At 47.0% G+C, this 16,714-nt stretch overlaps 1 protein-coding gene and 1 non-coding gene across 9 annotated transcripts in view; one reads left to right on the top strand and one right to left on the bottom strand.

The window, feature by feature from the left end:
- Nucleotides 1-16,714, bottom strand: part of arhgap23a (Rho GTPase activating protein 23a) — a 47,924-nt gene that overhangs the window by 14,537 nt on the left and 16,673 nt on the right. For 2 of the 8 annotated variants that reach the window (XM_058048802.1, XM_058048804.1), the window contains exons 1-6: nucleotides 11,769-12,691; nucleotides 6,245-6,448; nucleotides 3,800-3,824; nucleotides 3,473-3,565; nucleotides 1,991-2,069; nucleotides 961-1,021 (exon numbers count right to left, since the gene is read on the bottom strand). In XM_058048802.1, the coding sequence (XP_057904785.1) occupies nucleotides 961-1,021; nucleotides 1,991-2,069; nucleotides 3,473-3,565; nucleotides 3,800-3,824; nucleotides 6,245-6,448; nucleotides 11,769-12,017 (711 nt within the window). In that variant the 5' untranslated portion in view covers nucleotides 12,018-12,691. Of the gene's footprint in view, nucleotides 1-199; nucleotides 929-960; nucleotides 1,022-1,990; nucleotides 2,070-3,472; nucleotides 3,566-3,799; nucleotides 3,825-6,244; nucleotides 6,449-11,768; nucleotides 12,692-16,714 lie in introns of those variants that run through there. The other 6 variants (XM_058048809.1, XM_058048806.1, XM_058048805.1 and 3 more) reach the window with 5 other exon arrangements.
- trnar-ccg (transfer RNA arginine (anticodon CCG)) lies at nucleotides 1,628-1,700 on the top strand. The gene has a single exon. It is a non-coding gene; the product is annotated as a tRNA-Arg (tRNA).

The raw sequence follows: 16,714 nt of genomic DNA, 5'->3' as shown, positions 1-16,714 counted from the left end.
GCGGCTTGTACATGTGTGTGTTTTTTTACACGCGAACAAGTTTGACAACAACTATTAAAGCCGCCTTTTGCTGCACAACAACGCTCAAAATGGAAACGGCTCTCGGCTCGGTTGGTCTCCAGGGCTACGAAACACAAACGTAAACATAAACAATCACACAATGAGTGTATTTATCACCGATATTAAAGGCACTACTTACATTCCCTCGGCAGGAATTTTAAGAATCCTTTGAAAAGAGAGTAAACAAGATGTTCCTGGAATCTCAAAAAACACTCGAAGGGGAAAAAGTAGACGTGTCCTCACAGAAATATGTCCTCCGCTTTGTTTTTTTACATATCCCAAACTTTTCTACTGTTATTATTCCAGCGCTCGCTCCCTTGATCTTGTTTTCTCATCTCCCTCCACACTCCCTCTCTGCCTCTCCGTGTCTTCGCCTCACTCCACCCAGTGGGCGTGTGGAGGGAGGCGCCGGCGCGGTGATCTCATTTGAGGAATGCCGACGTAGCGGCGAGGGGAGGCGTGCCAAGACGTAGACGTAACTACGCTTGCGCTATGTAATGCAAATACTCCAACCGTCGACTTTTAGCTTGTTAGGGCTCTCATAGGAGATGACGCTTGGAGGCGTGAGGTCAACCTGACGTGTTTTGGCAGGCGGGATGCCAGATTATGCGTATTAAAATGTGATTTGGTCCTTAAAAACACAGAGCAGGAGAATTGAGTCATTGTCTTAATTAGGGCAAACACTAACAATGACTCATACTAACATCTAATCTAATTTGTAAGTGTCAGACATTTTTTTTTGTTGCTTAACGAGGTCCAAAACTACCATTTTACTCAAAGACTGTAAAGAAAATACATGTAGATGGTAGAGGAGGGTAGAGTACAGGGTGAGTGCATATGTAGATGAGTGTTTCGGGAGGGGGAGAGGCATGATTTATAAGTTAAAAAAAACATACTCACACTTACCAACTGAAGCACGTCTTCATCTTTTGGCATAATGGAGAGCTCCAGCACACTCTCACTGTGTGAAGAGGGGGGGAAATGTTAGGAAATATGAATTATCCATCCATTTATATATACATATATATACAGTAAACCTCGGATATATCGGATTCAATTGTTCCCACTGGTTTTGTCCAATATAAGCGAAATCCGTTATATGCGTATACCGGAAAATGTCCATTTTACGCATATATCGGATTTATATCCGGTATATGCGTAAATCGGATTTTATCCGTTATAAAAAGGCACTTCCTTGACTATGTTTCCAATGTACCTGGACGCGCAGGCAACGCTGCAAACGCTGCAAATGACGTCGTATAGCGGGCCTGTCACGATTCGGCGAATCGGAGCGCCACGATGCGGCCATCCGATATATGCGAGGGAAATTTCATGGAAATGCATTGGAGATTTTGTCCGAAATAGGCGAAATCCGTTATAAAAAATCCGATATATGCAATGAATTTTTATTGGAAATGCATTACAGAAAAATCGGTTCTTTTTTATCTGTCCGTTGTGAGCGAATTTCCGATATATCCGAGTCCGATATATCCGAGGTTTACTGTATATACACACATGCAGGTTGATTGACGTGGAGCTGGGTATTATATCAGAACTACAAAGAGCAGGCCCAGTGGCCTAATGGACAAGGCATCAGCCTCCGGAGCTGGGGATTGTGGGTTCGAGTCCCACCTGGGTCGCACATATAAACTATTTTCACATACTAATGTCACATAATAATGTTCCATTGACAATAACAAGCAGAGAGCCTAGTTTATATGCAAAAATAACACATATTTCCAGTGGCAATTTCCGTAGAAAAAAAGCCAGCCACGCCTCGCTACGTTCCCAAGCAGCTAATTGCGCATCAAGACGCGTTCTGCTCCGTGGCCGTGTAGAACACAAAGCTTCAGGCGACTCCTTTCAGAAACGATTAGCGTCGCCACGCTCGAGGCTCACGCGCTTCAGTACATTTCACGAGACGTCCTACCTGTTTTGGATGAGGGTGATCACCTGGGAGTATGTTTTACCCAGCACGCTCTCGCCGTTCACCTTCACCAGACGATCCCCTGGGGGGGACAAAAGATGCACGGTTAATAACCACCATGTATGTGGACCTCTAAATGACACACATAGGAAAATAAAAAAGATAAATGTTATGATAATTTTTGGACAATTGATCTTTGTATCTTCACTGTGCACAAACAAGGCCCATAAAGGCATGCTATGCTAATGGTAATGGTTTAATTTCATTTGAACATGCATCAGATTGCAATTGAATGCATCACATAATCAGTCCACAGTTCCACATGTCCAAAAGGAGAAGGAAGAAGCAAAGCTTATTAAATCCTACCCCTCCATCTGGTACTTTTACAATCAGTAACTGTTACATTTGTTCACTTCCTGCTTTCCATAATACATTCATTCATTTTCTACCGCTTTTTCCTCACGAGGGTTGCGGGGGGTGCTGGAGCCTATCCCAGCTGTCTTCGGGCGTAAGGCGGGGTACACCCTGGACTGGTCGCCAGCCAATCACAGGGCACATATAGACAAACAACCATTCACACTCACATTCATACCTATGGACAATTTGGAGTCGCCTAGCATGTTTTTGGAATGTGGGAGGAAACCGGAGTACCCGGAGAAAACCCACACATGCACGGGGAGAACATGCAAACTCCACACAGAGATGCCCGAGGGTGGAATTGAACCCTGGTCTCCTAGCTGTGAGGTCTGTGCGCTAACCCCTAGACCACCGTGCCGCCTTTCCATAATACAGTTTAAGGTTTTTGCTAGGATGAGTTTGGTATGGAGGAACTCTTTGAGCTCACAAATGGACCCAAACACACTCCCACGATCTTCTCCACAGGAGTATGGAAGCTGTTATATCGGCAACAACGTCCACATTTTCTCCAGACTGATCATACATTTTTAATTTTGATATACAGTATTAATTTAGTAAACAGGCTAAATCTTGCTACAGGAGTGTTATCACAATTTTTTTTCCATTTTTGCTGTCATTTTTTTGTCGTTTAGTTTTCAGAATTGAACTACCCAGCCACGGGCCGCACACACCCGCGCTAAATAAATGTGACTAAGATCAGGTCTGTGACATGTGAAGCAGCCGAGCCCCGTGTGAACCCAGTCTGAGCGGTTAGATAACCACCGTGTGTGTGACTTCATGCAGTCACGGGTGCAAACAAAGCGCGTGTTTGCAGACGCTAATGACATTGTGACTCTCCGGAGGGGACACTCGGCTTGCCGGCGCTGCGCATGAGTGCTCATTTGGTTTGTCAGAGAGCTCCTCCTGGCTTCCTCGGGCTGCTAGACCGGACGGGACGAGTTGTCCCGCCGTGTGACACATCCTTTAGAGTTGTCCTTACTGGTGTGTGTTCCATCGCCGAACACAAACTCCACACCCACCACATGATTTACAAAGCAAACGAGGAAGCATACAGTGTGTTCTTCATACCTGTGCACAGGCCCGCTTGGTGAGCCGGACCTTTCTCTCGTACATTCTTCACAAATATGGTGTCCATGGGCTCCAGTCGTCCCTTCTGGAACCCTGTCACAAAGCCAATAACACCAGATTAGCAAGCATATGCGTCCAGTCTGCTCATTGCATCATCAATGACTGCAAATGTATTCTCATGAGAGACTTCTTAGGTGTAATTATGCGTTGTGTCCTGTAGGGGGCAGAAAGGGGCTGTAGAGTGGAAGTAACATCTCCAATGACATCATGTCTTTGAGCATCATTCCGCACAGGCTTTTAATGGTCGTCTGACGAAAGACCACTCACCCTTTCCGTTGCCATTCTCCTCATCCTGCAAACAGAAGACAAGAAGCACAAACTCAGACTAAAACCGATATTTTGATATTTTATTTTGAAAATCCTGCACTTTGCCACCCAGTCAGAGGCTCTGTGTGCTGAACACATTTTATAGTTTACAGTAACTGGGAAAATTCTGTACACTTTTATTACAAAGCAGCTCCAGACATACTTGAAATTTAAAGAAGATGACAAGCGCTCATGACATCATAGAGTGAAGCAAACACACACACACACACACACATACACACACATACATACACCCAAGCTGAGTGGACAGTTTGGGGTTAGGGGAACGTGGGCTGACGGCTGCCCGGCTTTAGGCCTCGCTGAGTGGGCTCATTCCTGCACTCAGCACACAATGCTGGGGGGGCTTTAGAGGCACAGAAAGGAGAGCTGCTAACACCCAAAACCACCACAAACTAGAGACTGTCGATCGTGGACTACGGCCACCGGAGGCCACAGACGGCCCCGGGGCAAGGTTTAGAAGGTTTTAGGGCTGTGGGCTACAAACAGTAGATTGGACTTTGGTTCTAGATTCTAATACCGTTCAAGAACCTAAAACCTTCACCCAAAGACTTCATTAATTGGTGACGTTTTCGTAAAATAGTGGTTTTAGCATTTTCAGATTTTCCCATTCTGGACTCGGTTTTCCAAAAAATACTGTATCAGGGCACCCAGAACGCTGTTTGTTTTGTTTGTTTTTGCTTGCTTTGTTGGAATCTGATGCAACTTTTTAGTGTAAAGCAGGAGTGCCCAAATTTTTACCAACAATTACAAAAACCCAAGGATTTTCATATATTCTAATTTAAAAAAAAAAGCAATCTAATATGCAAAGAAGTTGGATGCTAGCTCTATGTCATGCTCATTTTTTATAAAAAAAATTTTTTTACTATGTGCCGCCGGCCACTAAAAAATGAGCTGAGGTCCAGGGATGGCTCCCACGCCGCACTTTGGACACTATGGTGTAAATAAAGTCAGTAAAATCACAAAACAATCGGATAAACATATAATCCTTAAGTAGGCTTCATTTCTTGCGTAGCTAGGTGCCCGTTTTATTTCTTTAGCTTGTCTGGCAAATTATGAAGGTCAATGTTTTCACCTTGAGGGAGGTCTGCACTCTTTAAAAGCCCCGATGAGGTCTACATCGTTTAGCATTACGTAGCATCTATTACTGGTTTCCAATTGTCCAAAAACACACCACCATTGTGACATGGAGGGTGGGGGGGTGGGTACAGAACCGGAGCCTAAGGGCCAGCAGCAGTGGGCCTATTGTCCCCCACTTGTTCCCCTGGTACTGCCTGGCAGTGAGCAGTACCGGATCCGAGACAAGGACTCTCATTCAATGTGCAGCTGGTGGGTGACGAGGTGGTTGAATAATAACAACAACAATAATAATAATAATAATAATAATGGACGCTTTGTTTTCGGCTGTTTCACGTTCACATCTGGAGACGTTTTCACCCCCACCACACACACACCTCAAGCCACCCAGTCCCATTCAAGCTAGGAAGAGCTAGGAAACAGGCTAAAGCAAAGTTTAAGGAATAATAATAATAATAATAATAATAATGGTTGGTAGAGCGCTGGAGGCTCTTCATTCACCGCCGCTAATGTTGTTGAGACGTTAGCTGAAGCTCTACTGCGGGACAATTAGCTTTATCTCTGGCCTGCAAACAGCTCCGCCCCGGGTTCAACAGGGTAAGAAACGAGGCTTCTGTTGCTGGGATAAAATGGAGACCATGTGTGCTAACAAAAATAAACACGGGGAAAGGGGTTATTGTTCTTAAGCATAAACTCTGGAAGCCGAGCGCATTTAACACCTTCACATTTGGTTATTTGGACCTCGAAGACTCGTTTCGTTTCCTAGTTTTTCGGCGTTTCATTGTGAAAGGTCCTAAAATATCGTGGTAGAATACGATAGTGGAGCACAAAGAAAAATAAGTACGGGTGGTCCTGGGGTTAATGTCGCTTTCATAGGAGCTGATCCTTTAGCATGCTCAAGGATACCGTCTCAAACACGCGGCCCGCGGCCCAAATGTGGCCCGCAGGACACTAGTTTGAGGCCCCCGCCTTGATATGAAAGTTTATTGTTAGTGCGGCCCGCGCAAGTTTGATATGGATGCTGTATGGTATCATGTACCCAGAAACAATTATTACGTTTGATTCATGTTCATGTTAAAGGTTAAATAACTGTTATCCTCCCTATCCGTGTGGAAGTGGTAATTTGGCTATTTAAGTTTAAAGGAAATAACTTGAAGGCTACCGTTTAGGTCGCTAGCTCTCTAGTTTGCGAGTTAGCATGTGTCTCAAGACCCTGCAGTTGCGCAATATGTTGTAAATAAAAAAAAGTATAAATGTGAATAGTGAATCTGCTTGGTGTAAACACGGCTTTGTCAGCCACCTTGGACTCACCTTGAGGTTGGTGTGCAAAGCGGACTCAGGAGGGTAAACGATGAAGTGGCGCAAGGTGAAGCCGAAACCCTGCGAGTTCTTGCGGAGGACCAGCGTCCGGGGGCCTTTCCAAGGTGAGCCGACGCCCTCCCTCCCCGGCCTGGACGCCATCGGCGGCCGAGGGTTGTCGGCGGTGGATGAGAGACCATCCCTCCGCCCTTTCGCCTGTGCACATAAAAAAAACAAAATGAAGGGGATTTAGTCACTCAAGTCCGCAAACACGCCTGTGGGGGTCTGGAATCAAGACCGGTCCCATGCCTCAACTGGGCAGGGTGGGGGGGTAGGTGGGGCAGTCCTAACCACAATGACCTTGGTCTTATCACCAGAGGGAGTTTTTCCCGCACGCAGATTCCCACCATCGCTCTAAATATCTCATTCCGAAAAAGGCCGAGTAAATAAGCCGCGCTGACAGACACACGTGAGAACTCGCACCCTCGTGCTGCCCTGACGACCCACATCTGTCACTCAAGCGCCGTCACCTGACCAAACAGGGAGGAGGGACAAACGCCTTGGACTCCCTCGGGAGGCTAACGTCTATACCGCCTCGCCTATATAATCATGATCTTTAGTCCGCTTGAAATCTAAATCCACATAATGGAACAAAAGGCGAAACAACGCTAACCGGCTAACAGCGGAGCACGTCAATGTGTATCTTCATCCCAGGACCACAATGTATGATCTATTTGGGTTAGGAGGCCCCAACCGTGTCAAAGAACGTCTGTGTTTGGCCAAAACATCAACACATATCACTGACATGGAGCAGACATGGATGCTAAATTCAACAACCACACACACACACACACACACACACACAAGGTTTGACATGGAAGGCTAGTTGTCTGCGCTGCAACAGGAAGTGTCAGGCTGGAGGCAGGAAGTGTGGCTAGCGTTACAGGGCAGGATAACCAGACGCTCCTAAAAATAAGCAACACTTCCACTCCTTCGCTCCTCCGTCTCCTTCCCTCACCTCGCCTCCTCCCTTTTCACGTCTCCTTCCTTTCTCGACATGGAAATCCTTCTCCTTTGACCTTAAGTATTTTTTTCAAACGAAGTACAACAGTGGTTTACTAGCAGACCAAAGCCGGTATCATCACTGACGGTAACGGGTTAGTGGTCCAGTGACATTGTATCCACGATGGAATCACAGATCACTGGAGAAGTGGTGATAGGAACAAGCCCCAGGCCTTTCTTAGCGGCTAGCTTTGTGGCCGCTGCTTTAGCAGAGCAGAGCAGGTTTGACATGTTGAAGATGGATTTTATCTGCGGTCTTTTGTTTCATCTTTTATCTGAGCTATTTTAATGTTAACACATTTATCGCTATGACATCATAATTCTTCATATCGGCTCAATAATTTAGCTGAGGACGCAAAACCAACCTGTTATAAAAGATGGCGGCAATGAAAATAAGGGAAATGATGAAGTCTTGACTTGGTTTCTGGTTTTCAAGTTCAAAACAAAGGTTGGTACCGAAGACCGTATGAAACCATTGTGGCTGACTACTTCCCTCAGGATTTATGCACGACCAAGCTGGTATAAAGATGGCAGCCATTCAAATAGCGATGGAAATTTCTACTCTTTTTCGGGTTTTCAGTTCGAAGAGAAGGTTTTAGAAAATGCAGCTGTGCTAGCGTAATGGCTTCCTCTGGATAGCTAACAAAGTCATTTATACAAAGCCGACCTTTTGTATGAAAAGTACTAATACTACTTTAGCCATGCTAATGTCCTGCTCAGGCTAGCTAGCAACTCATTCATGCAAAAATACGCATTGTGCCAATCAGATATGAGCACAGTTGAGTTAGCACGATGAGATAAAAACCAACTTCAGTCGGTTGACAGTAGGATAGTAAACATGAGCGGGATAAGCGCTGCAGATATCGCCCCGATACGCGCTATATTTTGTCTTGGCTGCTTCACAGCTGACGCGATGGAAGCGACTACTTTGAGACGCTATCTATTTGTATAGAGACTTTGTAAAGATGTCTGAGAGGAAGGCGGCGGTGGCGGCGGCGGTGGCACGGAGGGTGTCAAGCGAATGATAAAGCAAAAGAAACAGGCCAAAAGGAAGTGAAGAAAGCAGAAAGACAAATTCCACGAAGGGAGCGGTCTGGCCGGGACAAGTTGGGACAGAGACGCGAACAGAGAGAGTGAATGCGAGGATAAGAGGACGAAGAGAAGAAGGGGGCGAAGGAGGAGTATCGGGCCTCGGCGAGGGACAGGCTCGAGCACGCCGGTTTCAACCACATGGCCCCTCCCAGCACTGGGAATACCAAAGCCTGTGATTACCCAAAACACAGCTCAAGCTGCTTCCTCCGTGGCCGGTCCCCGCTGGACCTCGCAGGACGTTGTCCAGCGTTCGCCATCTCGACCCCTGTCCCCTGAAGCCAGGCCAACTGCTGGGTGGTACCCGTCTCCTTGGCAACGACTAGTCTGTCTGCTCACAAAAACCAGGCAGATGTCCTCCTCGTGTTTACCCAAAGAACCGCTTGGAAACTTCTATGCGGTTTTTGGTCTAAACTTGACTTCCTACGCGGGTTTTAGCGCAGGAAAACCTCACTCTTGTTACACGGCAAAGAAGACTTCTCCTATCGCCAACATGCCCACGCTGAACTTTCCCCTCGTTGTCCTCCAGTTGCAGGAAATCAAACCTGAAGAGGAAGCCATTAAAGGCCGCAAAAATGGCCAAGCTAGCATTAAGCGCTTGGCACGGGATAGCTTCCTGCTTCCAGGAGGCTTATGGACAGTTCCTGTCCAGGTTTTCATGAGAAAGTGTGACGTGACATGAGGGTAGACGTGAGCAGAACATTTTGTGCATAAAAAAAAGATGACTAACCACTTCTTTGGTTATAAAAAAAAAATTGGGTGACTATAGCAACACTGCTTGGAGCTAAAAACTGCAAAAATATCTGTATTTCAGGCAGAAAACTGCTTCAAAGTGTACATTTTTGAAAATGGACACTCAAAAAACTGGTTTGAAAAAGCCCCGCAAGGACCAGCAGCCTTTAACAGCGCCAACTAGTGTCTTGGCATGCACATGACAACATTGTTTTAACAATGGTGTCCTTTCAAAAATGCAAAAAAAAACCCAACACCAATGGCAATTCCTCAGGCTAACTAGCAAGTCATTTATGCAAAATCAAATGACTAAAATATGAAAACCTGTGTGACAGGTTTTGGAATGCCGGAACTCAGAAATGAAAACCAGAAAATTTGGCCTTCGTTCAAACATCGCTCCCTCACTCTATCGCTGTTACTTGCGAATAAACTAATTAATAATTGATAACCACAGCCTATTATTAGTAAAAAAAAAATATTTAACCAAATGGTATTTTTTCTTGGCCTAAAAAAGGCATTTGAAATCATAGGAATGGCTAAATGAACCAACTAAATGAACTAAAATACAAATACAAGGCAGAGGAAGCGTTCTAATTGTGAATGGAGTACTGTGTTTACTGTGTTTACTACTAGGTGTCAGTAATGGCAGTAATGAGACAGGTACTAAGGTTCCCTGGGGAACATATTGACTGCGACACTGCTTAAATGGCTTATTATTAGTTCTACAATATGGGTATGTAAAGCCATTTAAATCCACCATTACAATTTTTATTTTCAAAATGGATATTCAACAAAATTGTAGGCAACACCCCCCCCGCCCCCCCAGACACTAGCGCTAGCTATCACGTTATCAATCCAATAACGCAGTCAGTCAGTCGTCAGTCAAGCACTCCGAGCGCTGGCAAAGCGCAGCGGTCCAGAACAATAATGCTCTTTTAAAGAGCTGAGAGCTGCAACCTGTTTGAATGAAGCGGAGCTTTACGCACGCCACAAACTGCTGACAAGCCTTTAATCCCGACAGCCGCCGTGTCTGCGCCCGCGGCCCCCGGAGCCGACGGGCTGCTCGGCCCGAGATTGGAAGAGAAGCGTGGAAAAGGCGGCGGATGTGCCGCCAGATACAAGTGTCGAGTGACACTTTATGGGGATGTGCGGCTTCTGTCAATACACATGTTGAGTACATAAAAAAAAATTAATAAGTCATGCAGTCAGTTGGAGCGGCTGATGCAAAGTCGGTTGAACCGGTTTCTCCATCGTAGCATCCACACTGTACATTGGGCTTCTTCTTTTGTCCAGCGGAAACCTGCTTCTCCACTCATCACCACGGCAGGGAAACACTTTCCTAGATTCCGGTTGGGAGCATTACATCATTTTAACGAATAACTGACACACATACTAACCAATACTAACCATCTAATGGTTATAAAACTGTAAGGATTTGGGTATTACATTAGCATGTCTTCCAGACCATTAGCTGTCCAAATGGAAAAAGTCACTATCAAGTCCGTATAAAGCTGCCATAGTTCAGGCCACTTCAGTAGCATCCCGTTCTAAAAGACAACAAGTCCAAAGTCCACTCCTGGTTTTCCCGCAGATACCCAAATAACTAATCCGGATCTACAGTATGACATCATAATTCCAAGCGCCAATGTTTACTTTTAGCCGCAAAGATTTGGGTCTGATATGATGCTGCCTGTGGTGGCTTGGCTTCGGTCATCAGCTGATTTCGTCTTTGAAAAACCCACTGGTGAATTTATCCAATTCACGCTGGGATGCTACTCATTTGTCTGGTAAATATTTGGACGTTTGAGTGAGGTATGCGGCATGGAAAAGTTGACAACAAACAAACAAACATTCCGAAAAAACATCTGTTTGTCCCAGCTGTGCACATACAGCATCACCCCCAATCAACTGCCGAGTACCAGACCACCTGACCCTTCGCTCTTCTATTAGCAAGATCACTTTGGGAAATTGTATGCTTTTAACTTTGTGGGGAGGCCCTTTTCTGTTCCCACTCCACAAAGTAATCAAACACCTTGAATGAACAGACTCTGCAAAAGTATTCTGTCAAAGCTGCTGAAAACGGGTGGAGGAACAACCTACAACCTTCTTGTGGGTACTCGGGTCTAGGTCGCGTAGCTTTGAGACCCAGCGGCCCCACTCGACACCTTGTTAAAAGTGGCACCTGGCTTGAAACTCATCTTTCCACAGCCGTTAATTAGAAGCGAGACCACGCCGGGGTAAAAACATCTGCAACTGCGTACACACTGTCTGTGCCATCTTTAGAGAGGTAAATAAAACCTTTTACTGTAGGTATACGTAGTACCCTGCAAAAGTATTTCGTTTTATTGAGCGGGTTTGACAGAGGCGTTGATTTATGCCACAATTTGGTTAGGGGGACGGTGATTGAGCTCTGCTGGGATTGGCTGGGATCATACGAATCAGGTACCTGGACCCAACTTTTAGGGGGCTGGTTGGAAAAACACATCACATCGGCGTTAAGTATTACCTTAAAAAGGATATGGACCACAACCTATAGGGGGCTAATACTTCAAACTATGAAAAAACTGGTCATTCCTGTATAGTACATATAACACACGGCAGCGTCCATCTGCCCATCATATGAATCATGTGACCCAACCTGACCTCTCCTTACCCTGAGCTGATTGGAGATGCTGCGCCGCCCGACAGGCATGACCGGCGGCGACGGTTGCGTTGGTGCAGGAGCCGCAACACCGCCACGCAACACCGCCAGCCAGATGCAGCGAGGCTCGGGGGAGCTGCAGTCCACCCCCACCGGGTTCTGGAAGCTCCAGTCGGACCGGGCCGACGCGGGGCACGGGAGCATGGCAGCTGGCATCGGGGCGCGGCGATGGCTCACATCCACATCGCTAACAGAGCGCATGGGCACCAAGACAAGTCAGTGGACCGGAGAGCGCGCCGGCCTTCCCTCTAACATCCGCTCCATCATCTTCCGGTAAGCCTAATCCCACAAGTTCCACATCACGGCGCCTGGATTCCAGAGGAGCACCACCACAGAGAGAGCTGCACAGAGAGTGACGGCGCTGTCCGCCGCTGGTGTTTTGCATACAAAGCAACTGTGTCCACCCCCAAAAAACACTCTGCCTGTCCCAGAGGGCTGGATCTCTCCTCCCCACGCCACCCTCCCCTCCTTTGCTTGCTCTCTTCTTCACGCTGTGTTGCTAAAAACAAACAAATCCTCACATCTCACAGCCACTCCATCCAACTCATCTAATCCCAAAAACATCATCGCCAGCATCCGGGACAGATGCTAGCTGCGGGTTGTGGCGGTCCAGATGGAGATATCTCTTGCAGCCTGTTGTAGCTTAAAGCCACAGGGACCTTTCCCCGTGAAGAGGAAGCATGACGGCGGCACGTGCGCAGCATGTGCATGACGGTCCAACCCCTCGGTTGCTGCTTGACAAAAAAAAAAAAAAAAAAGTGAGAAGGAAACATTTTTCCCGGCAGAGGAAAAACCTGCATGTCGACATGACCTCGACACCTCGAGTCAACTTCTATGCGAGGAACACCTGAACACTGACAGCCCCCACATTTTCCCACCCACTCCACCACGTTCAACCGACAAACTTTGCACCAAAGCGCCAGGCGTCCAGTCTCGGACATGTGACCTCATGAACAAGGAAGGTATTTTTTTAACCCTTTTTTAACGTATACAGTACCTGCACATGCTGATTTGAGACTACTTATTATTATTATTCATATTAATTAATAATTCAGCTTCAAGAGGTAGTGATATGGGTGAGTAAAGTGGAAGCTAATATCATGTCTAAGTCTTTAAAATGATATACTGACAATAAAAAAAAAAATAAGGAGAATGCATTAACGTCAATGCAGCCATTGGCTATAGCGCCACCTGTAGTTTTGGAGTGCCAGGAAATGCACTATTTTAAAAATGCTCTAATTTAATCATATTTTGACTGAGTGTGGAAAACAAAATCCCGTCACTTCGTGGGCAACACAAGTGCGGCCACACACACACACACACACACACACACAGAGCTGAGTGAGTCAAGTCGGCTATAAATACACTGAGATATGTAATTATGGTTTGTCATAAAACAGTAGGCTTGGGGGGTGGGGGTGGGGTTGGGGGTGAGCTACGCCAAGCTGAACCGCCCTGCAATGAGGGACAAGTAGTGGGTCACTGGTGGGCGTATTGGGGTTTGGGGGGGGGTAGATGCTGGTGGGGAACAATTAAAAATTCCAGCTACCACATAACTTTGTAATGAGAGGAGGCGGAGCCAAGGCAGAGCTCTCAAACGTAGGCCCCTCCCATGTCACTTTTCCAAGAAGGAAATGAGCAGGACAAAAGACAATTGTGGGGTGTCTGACACACACCTCCCAAACCTGCAAGGGTCCCCAATGTAGAGGGGGCATCCTCAAAGGCGGCGAGTGGTCAGCGAGGGCGGCACGCCTGTTGCTCAACTAAAAACAGATTAGTTTCATGATAGCGTTTAATCTCATAACATCACTGCTGGGGCCAAGAGATTAACAGAGACCCCCGCCCCCCCAACTCGTGCCCCTTTTTTCCTTCTTGTATCTGAGTTTTTCACACAAAAGAAGAAGTTTGTCACCAGCATAGTTCAAAACGGCGGACGTCTGAGTGCTAATTCTGTTCTTTCACTTTGTCTGTCTTCTGGATAGGATACGGGACGGGGACGGGGGGGTGGGAGGGGGTGTTCTCAGCACTGGAAAGGCTTTGTGGCCACAGTCATGCCACACTGGTAAAAAAAGGCACAAACAATAAGAACTCTACACTCCCAAACCACCAAAAGAAAAGAGTCAGTTTCTCCCCTGGTCTAGACGGACATTACTGGTAATCAGTCCGAAGGGGCTCGGGTACAAAGTGGACGCAGCTGTTTAAAGCAGGTTAATTTTAACTGTAATCTCCAGTAAATCCCCACCACCACCACCACCATTGAACCCACTGGCCCAGCTGGCTGGGTGTAGTTACAGGCACACGACCACTAGAGGGCGGCAACCACTGGAACACAACAAGAAGATATTTAAGAAGCTAAAAGTCTACATGTGCTCTTCATGACTGTCACTAATCAATAACATGAGTATGGGGATTGAGTGTGTGTGGGGGGGGGGGGCATAAGTGAGGTCACACATGCTATAGCCCTTTGAGGTGGAAATGACCTCCAGAAGTTCACACGGCGCAGAGCAGGTGGAGTCCAAACACCGAAGCGGGGGGTCACACATCCCGTCGCCTCGTCCCACAGCTAAGTGGAGGTGGGTGGTCGTCACCCCCCCCCCACACCCCTCAATCCCCACTCCATCCTTTCATGAAGCAATATAGAAATATGACAACATGAAATAACCTCACGCTGCTGGATTAAAGCAGCTAAACCATCGCATCTGACAGATTAGGCATGCATTCTTTACTGTGTGTGTGTGCATGTGTGTGTGTGTGTGTGTGTGTGTGTGTGTGTTACAGAACAACCCTTGTGAGTCTCAGGTGTAAACAATTTAGCGGAACACTCCACTTTCCACCTTCAAAGGTTAAAAAGTGGCATGGAGTCTGATCAATCCAATTGGAAAAAGACACATTTTAACTTGACCATGCTCGTACATTTGGGATTCAGCATTCCCGGCACAGCAAATCTGCAATTCTTTGGTAAAAAAATGCTTTGTTTTTTAATTTTTTCTGCAAAAATAGTCGTCAATAATGTATAACTACGTGATAAAAAGAGTAATCCGACAATTCTTACATGTTTTTTTTGCAAGCGTTGAGATTTACAACTTTGTTTGGTCCTTGAACGCACCATAGTTGTGTACTCTGTGTTTATTTACCAAAGCGCTAGCTTTGACAGTCAATCCGGTCAATTATCGATATATATATATAATTGATAAGTAGCGTGTGAAGCATATTTGATTGTGAGCGCGAACAAAGGCGAGGGTTGTGGAGTCGCTTTTATTGCAAATGTTGATCTGAAATCTGAGGAGAACTAGCAGATGGGGAGACAACTAGACATTTCAACATCTTAACTCACGGTTAAGACTGTAGAGTATTTATTCTACATGCTAAATAAAAAGTTGAGGGGCAAATAAGTGTAATGGGGGTGGGGGGGTGGCAGATGTTGTTGACACCTGGAGAAGGCAGAAGGCTGAGAGTGCGCCGCATCTGGATAACGAGGTCAGAAAACAGGAAGCCGGCGAAAAGAGAGCCGAGAGGGAAGCTCGACACGGCCATGACATACATTCCCCTCGCAGACACGCTCCAGTTAGCTCCCGTACGCATCCTTGCCCTCCGCGCCAAACTCCTGACCGACTTAAGCGCCACGGCCGTGACGGCGTCCGTGACACGCGCGCGTGCGCCGCCCTGCTTGTGATGATGATGATGATGATGAAAGATTAAATGTCAGCGTGAGTGAGAGTGTGAGCTCGCATTGCTAATTGAATCCATCCCGGACTCTCCGTTTCCTGAGAGACGGTTTATCCCAAAACAAACCATCGGGTGGGGGGGGGAAGGGAGTTGGCGTGTGAAGTGGGATGATAATGATGGAGAGAACCACATCAACGTGAACATGAGTTTTTTTTTTTTCCTGCAGGAGTGCCCGGAAAAAACCCAAACATGCACAGGGAGAACATGAAAATTCCACACAGAGATGGTCGTGGGTGGAATTGAACTGGGGTCTCCTAGCTGTGAGGCCTGCACATTCACCACTCAACCAGCGAAACAATTATGTTAACCCTCCGAGTCAGCAGTGCGCTGTACTGTAAAAAATGGAAAGCAAAAGATGTAAAGGAATAATCGTAAACCATTACATCATGAAACCAAATTAGGATTGTTTAAATTAGGATTGTGGGGAAGCTGGAGCCTATCCCAGTTGACTGTGGTTCCAGAGGCGGGGTCCACCCGGCTTGGAATGGCTCGCCAGTCAATCACGGGGCGATGTCGCTAAGAGTTTTTGTCAGCTTTACTTCCTCTCAGGTTGGGCGTGTCCTAACCTCAGCGGCGATGACGCCATTTGCCCCCCCCCTTTTTTTTTTCTTCGCCTCCATCCCGTTCTCCTCCCGCGTGCCGAGCGACCACAGCCTCTGGGAGCAATCACAGCGGTCACGTCTGAGCTCTGCTGCAATAAGAGCCCTTCTTCATTCATTCGCCCCCCCCCTTCTTCTTTTCTTCCCTCAGAAAGTGTAGAACCCCCCCCCTCCTCCTCCTTTCTTCTGCATCTGGGCGAAGGCCGACGAACGCTCCCGCTGGCCCTCCGCCCTCCCCCCGCCAGGAGGCCCACATGTACAAAATTAGCCACTCTCCGCCTCCGTGTAATTACAAGACAAAGATTATAAGTTTGCAGCCGGGGCCGTGACGTCAGCCCTCTCCGGGGACGAACCCGGCGGTCCGGCCTTGGGGTGGGCGTGGCCGAGCCAGCTTGGGAGGTTGCTGGAGGATGGAGGAGCCCCAGTGTTTATTAAGAGCAAGTGAGATGGCCCGCCTGGAGTTTCCATTTGAGGTCATCTGGTTTCTGCATTCCTGCCATGCACCAGCGCTCGTACGCCACGGAGGAAGTCGCCCGGAGGTGCACTCCGACCATTTAGGGAATTGTCAGAGCG

Source organism: Doryrhamphus excisus, chromosome 15, assembly GCF_030265055.1.
Source record: "Doryrhamphus excisus isolate RoL2022-K1 chromosome 15, RoL_Dexc_1.0, whole genome shotgun sequence".
NCBI classification, from domain to species: domain Eukaryota; kingdom Metazoa; phylum Chordata; class Actinopteri; order Syngnathiformes; family Syngnathidae; genus Doryrhamphus; species Doryrhamphus excisus.
Note: the sequence above shows the minus strand (reverse complement) of the source record. Positions and strands in the feature narration are given on the sequence as shown.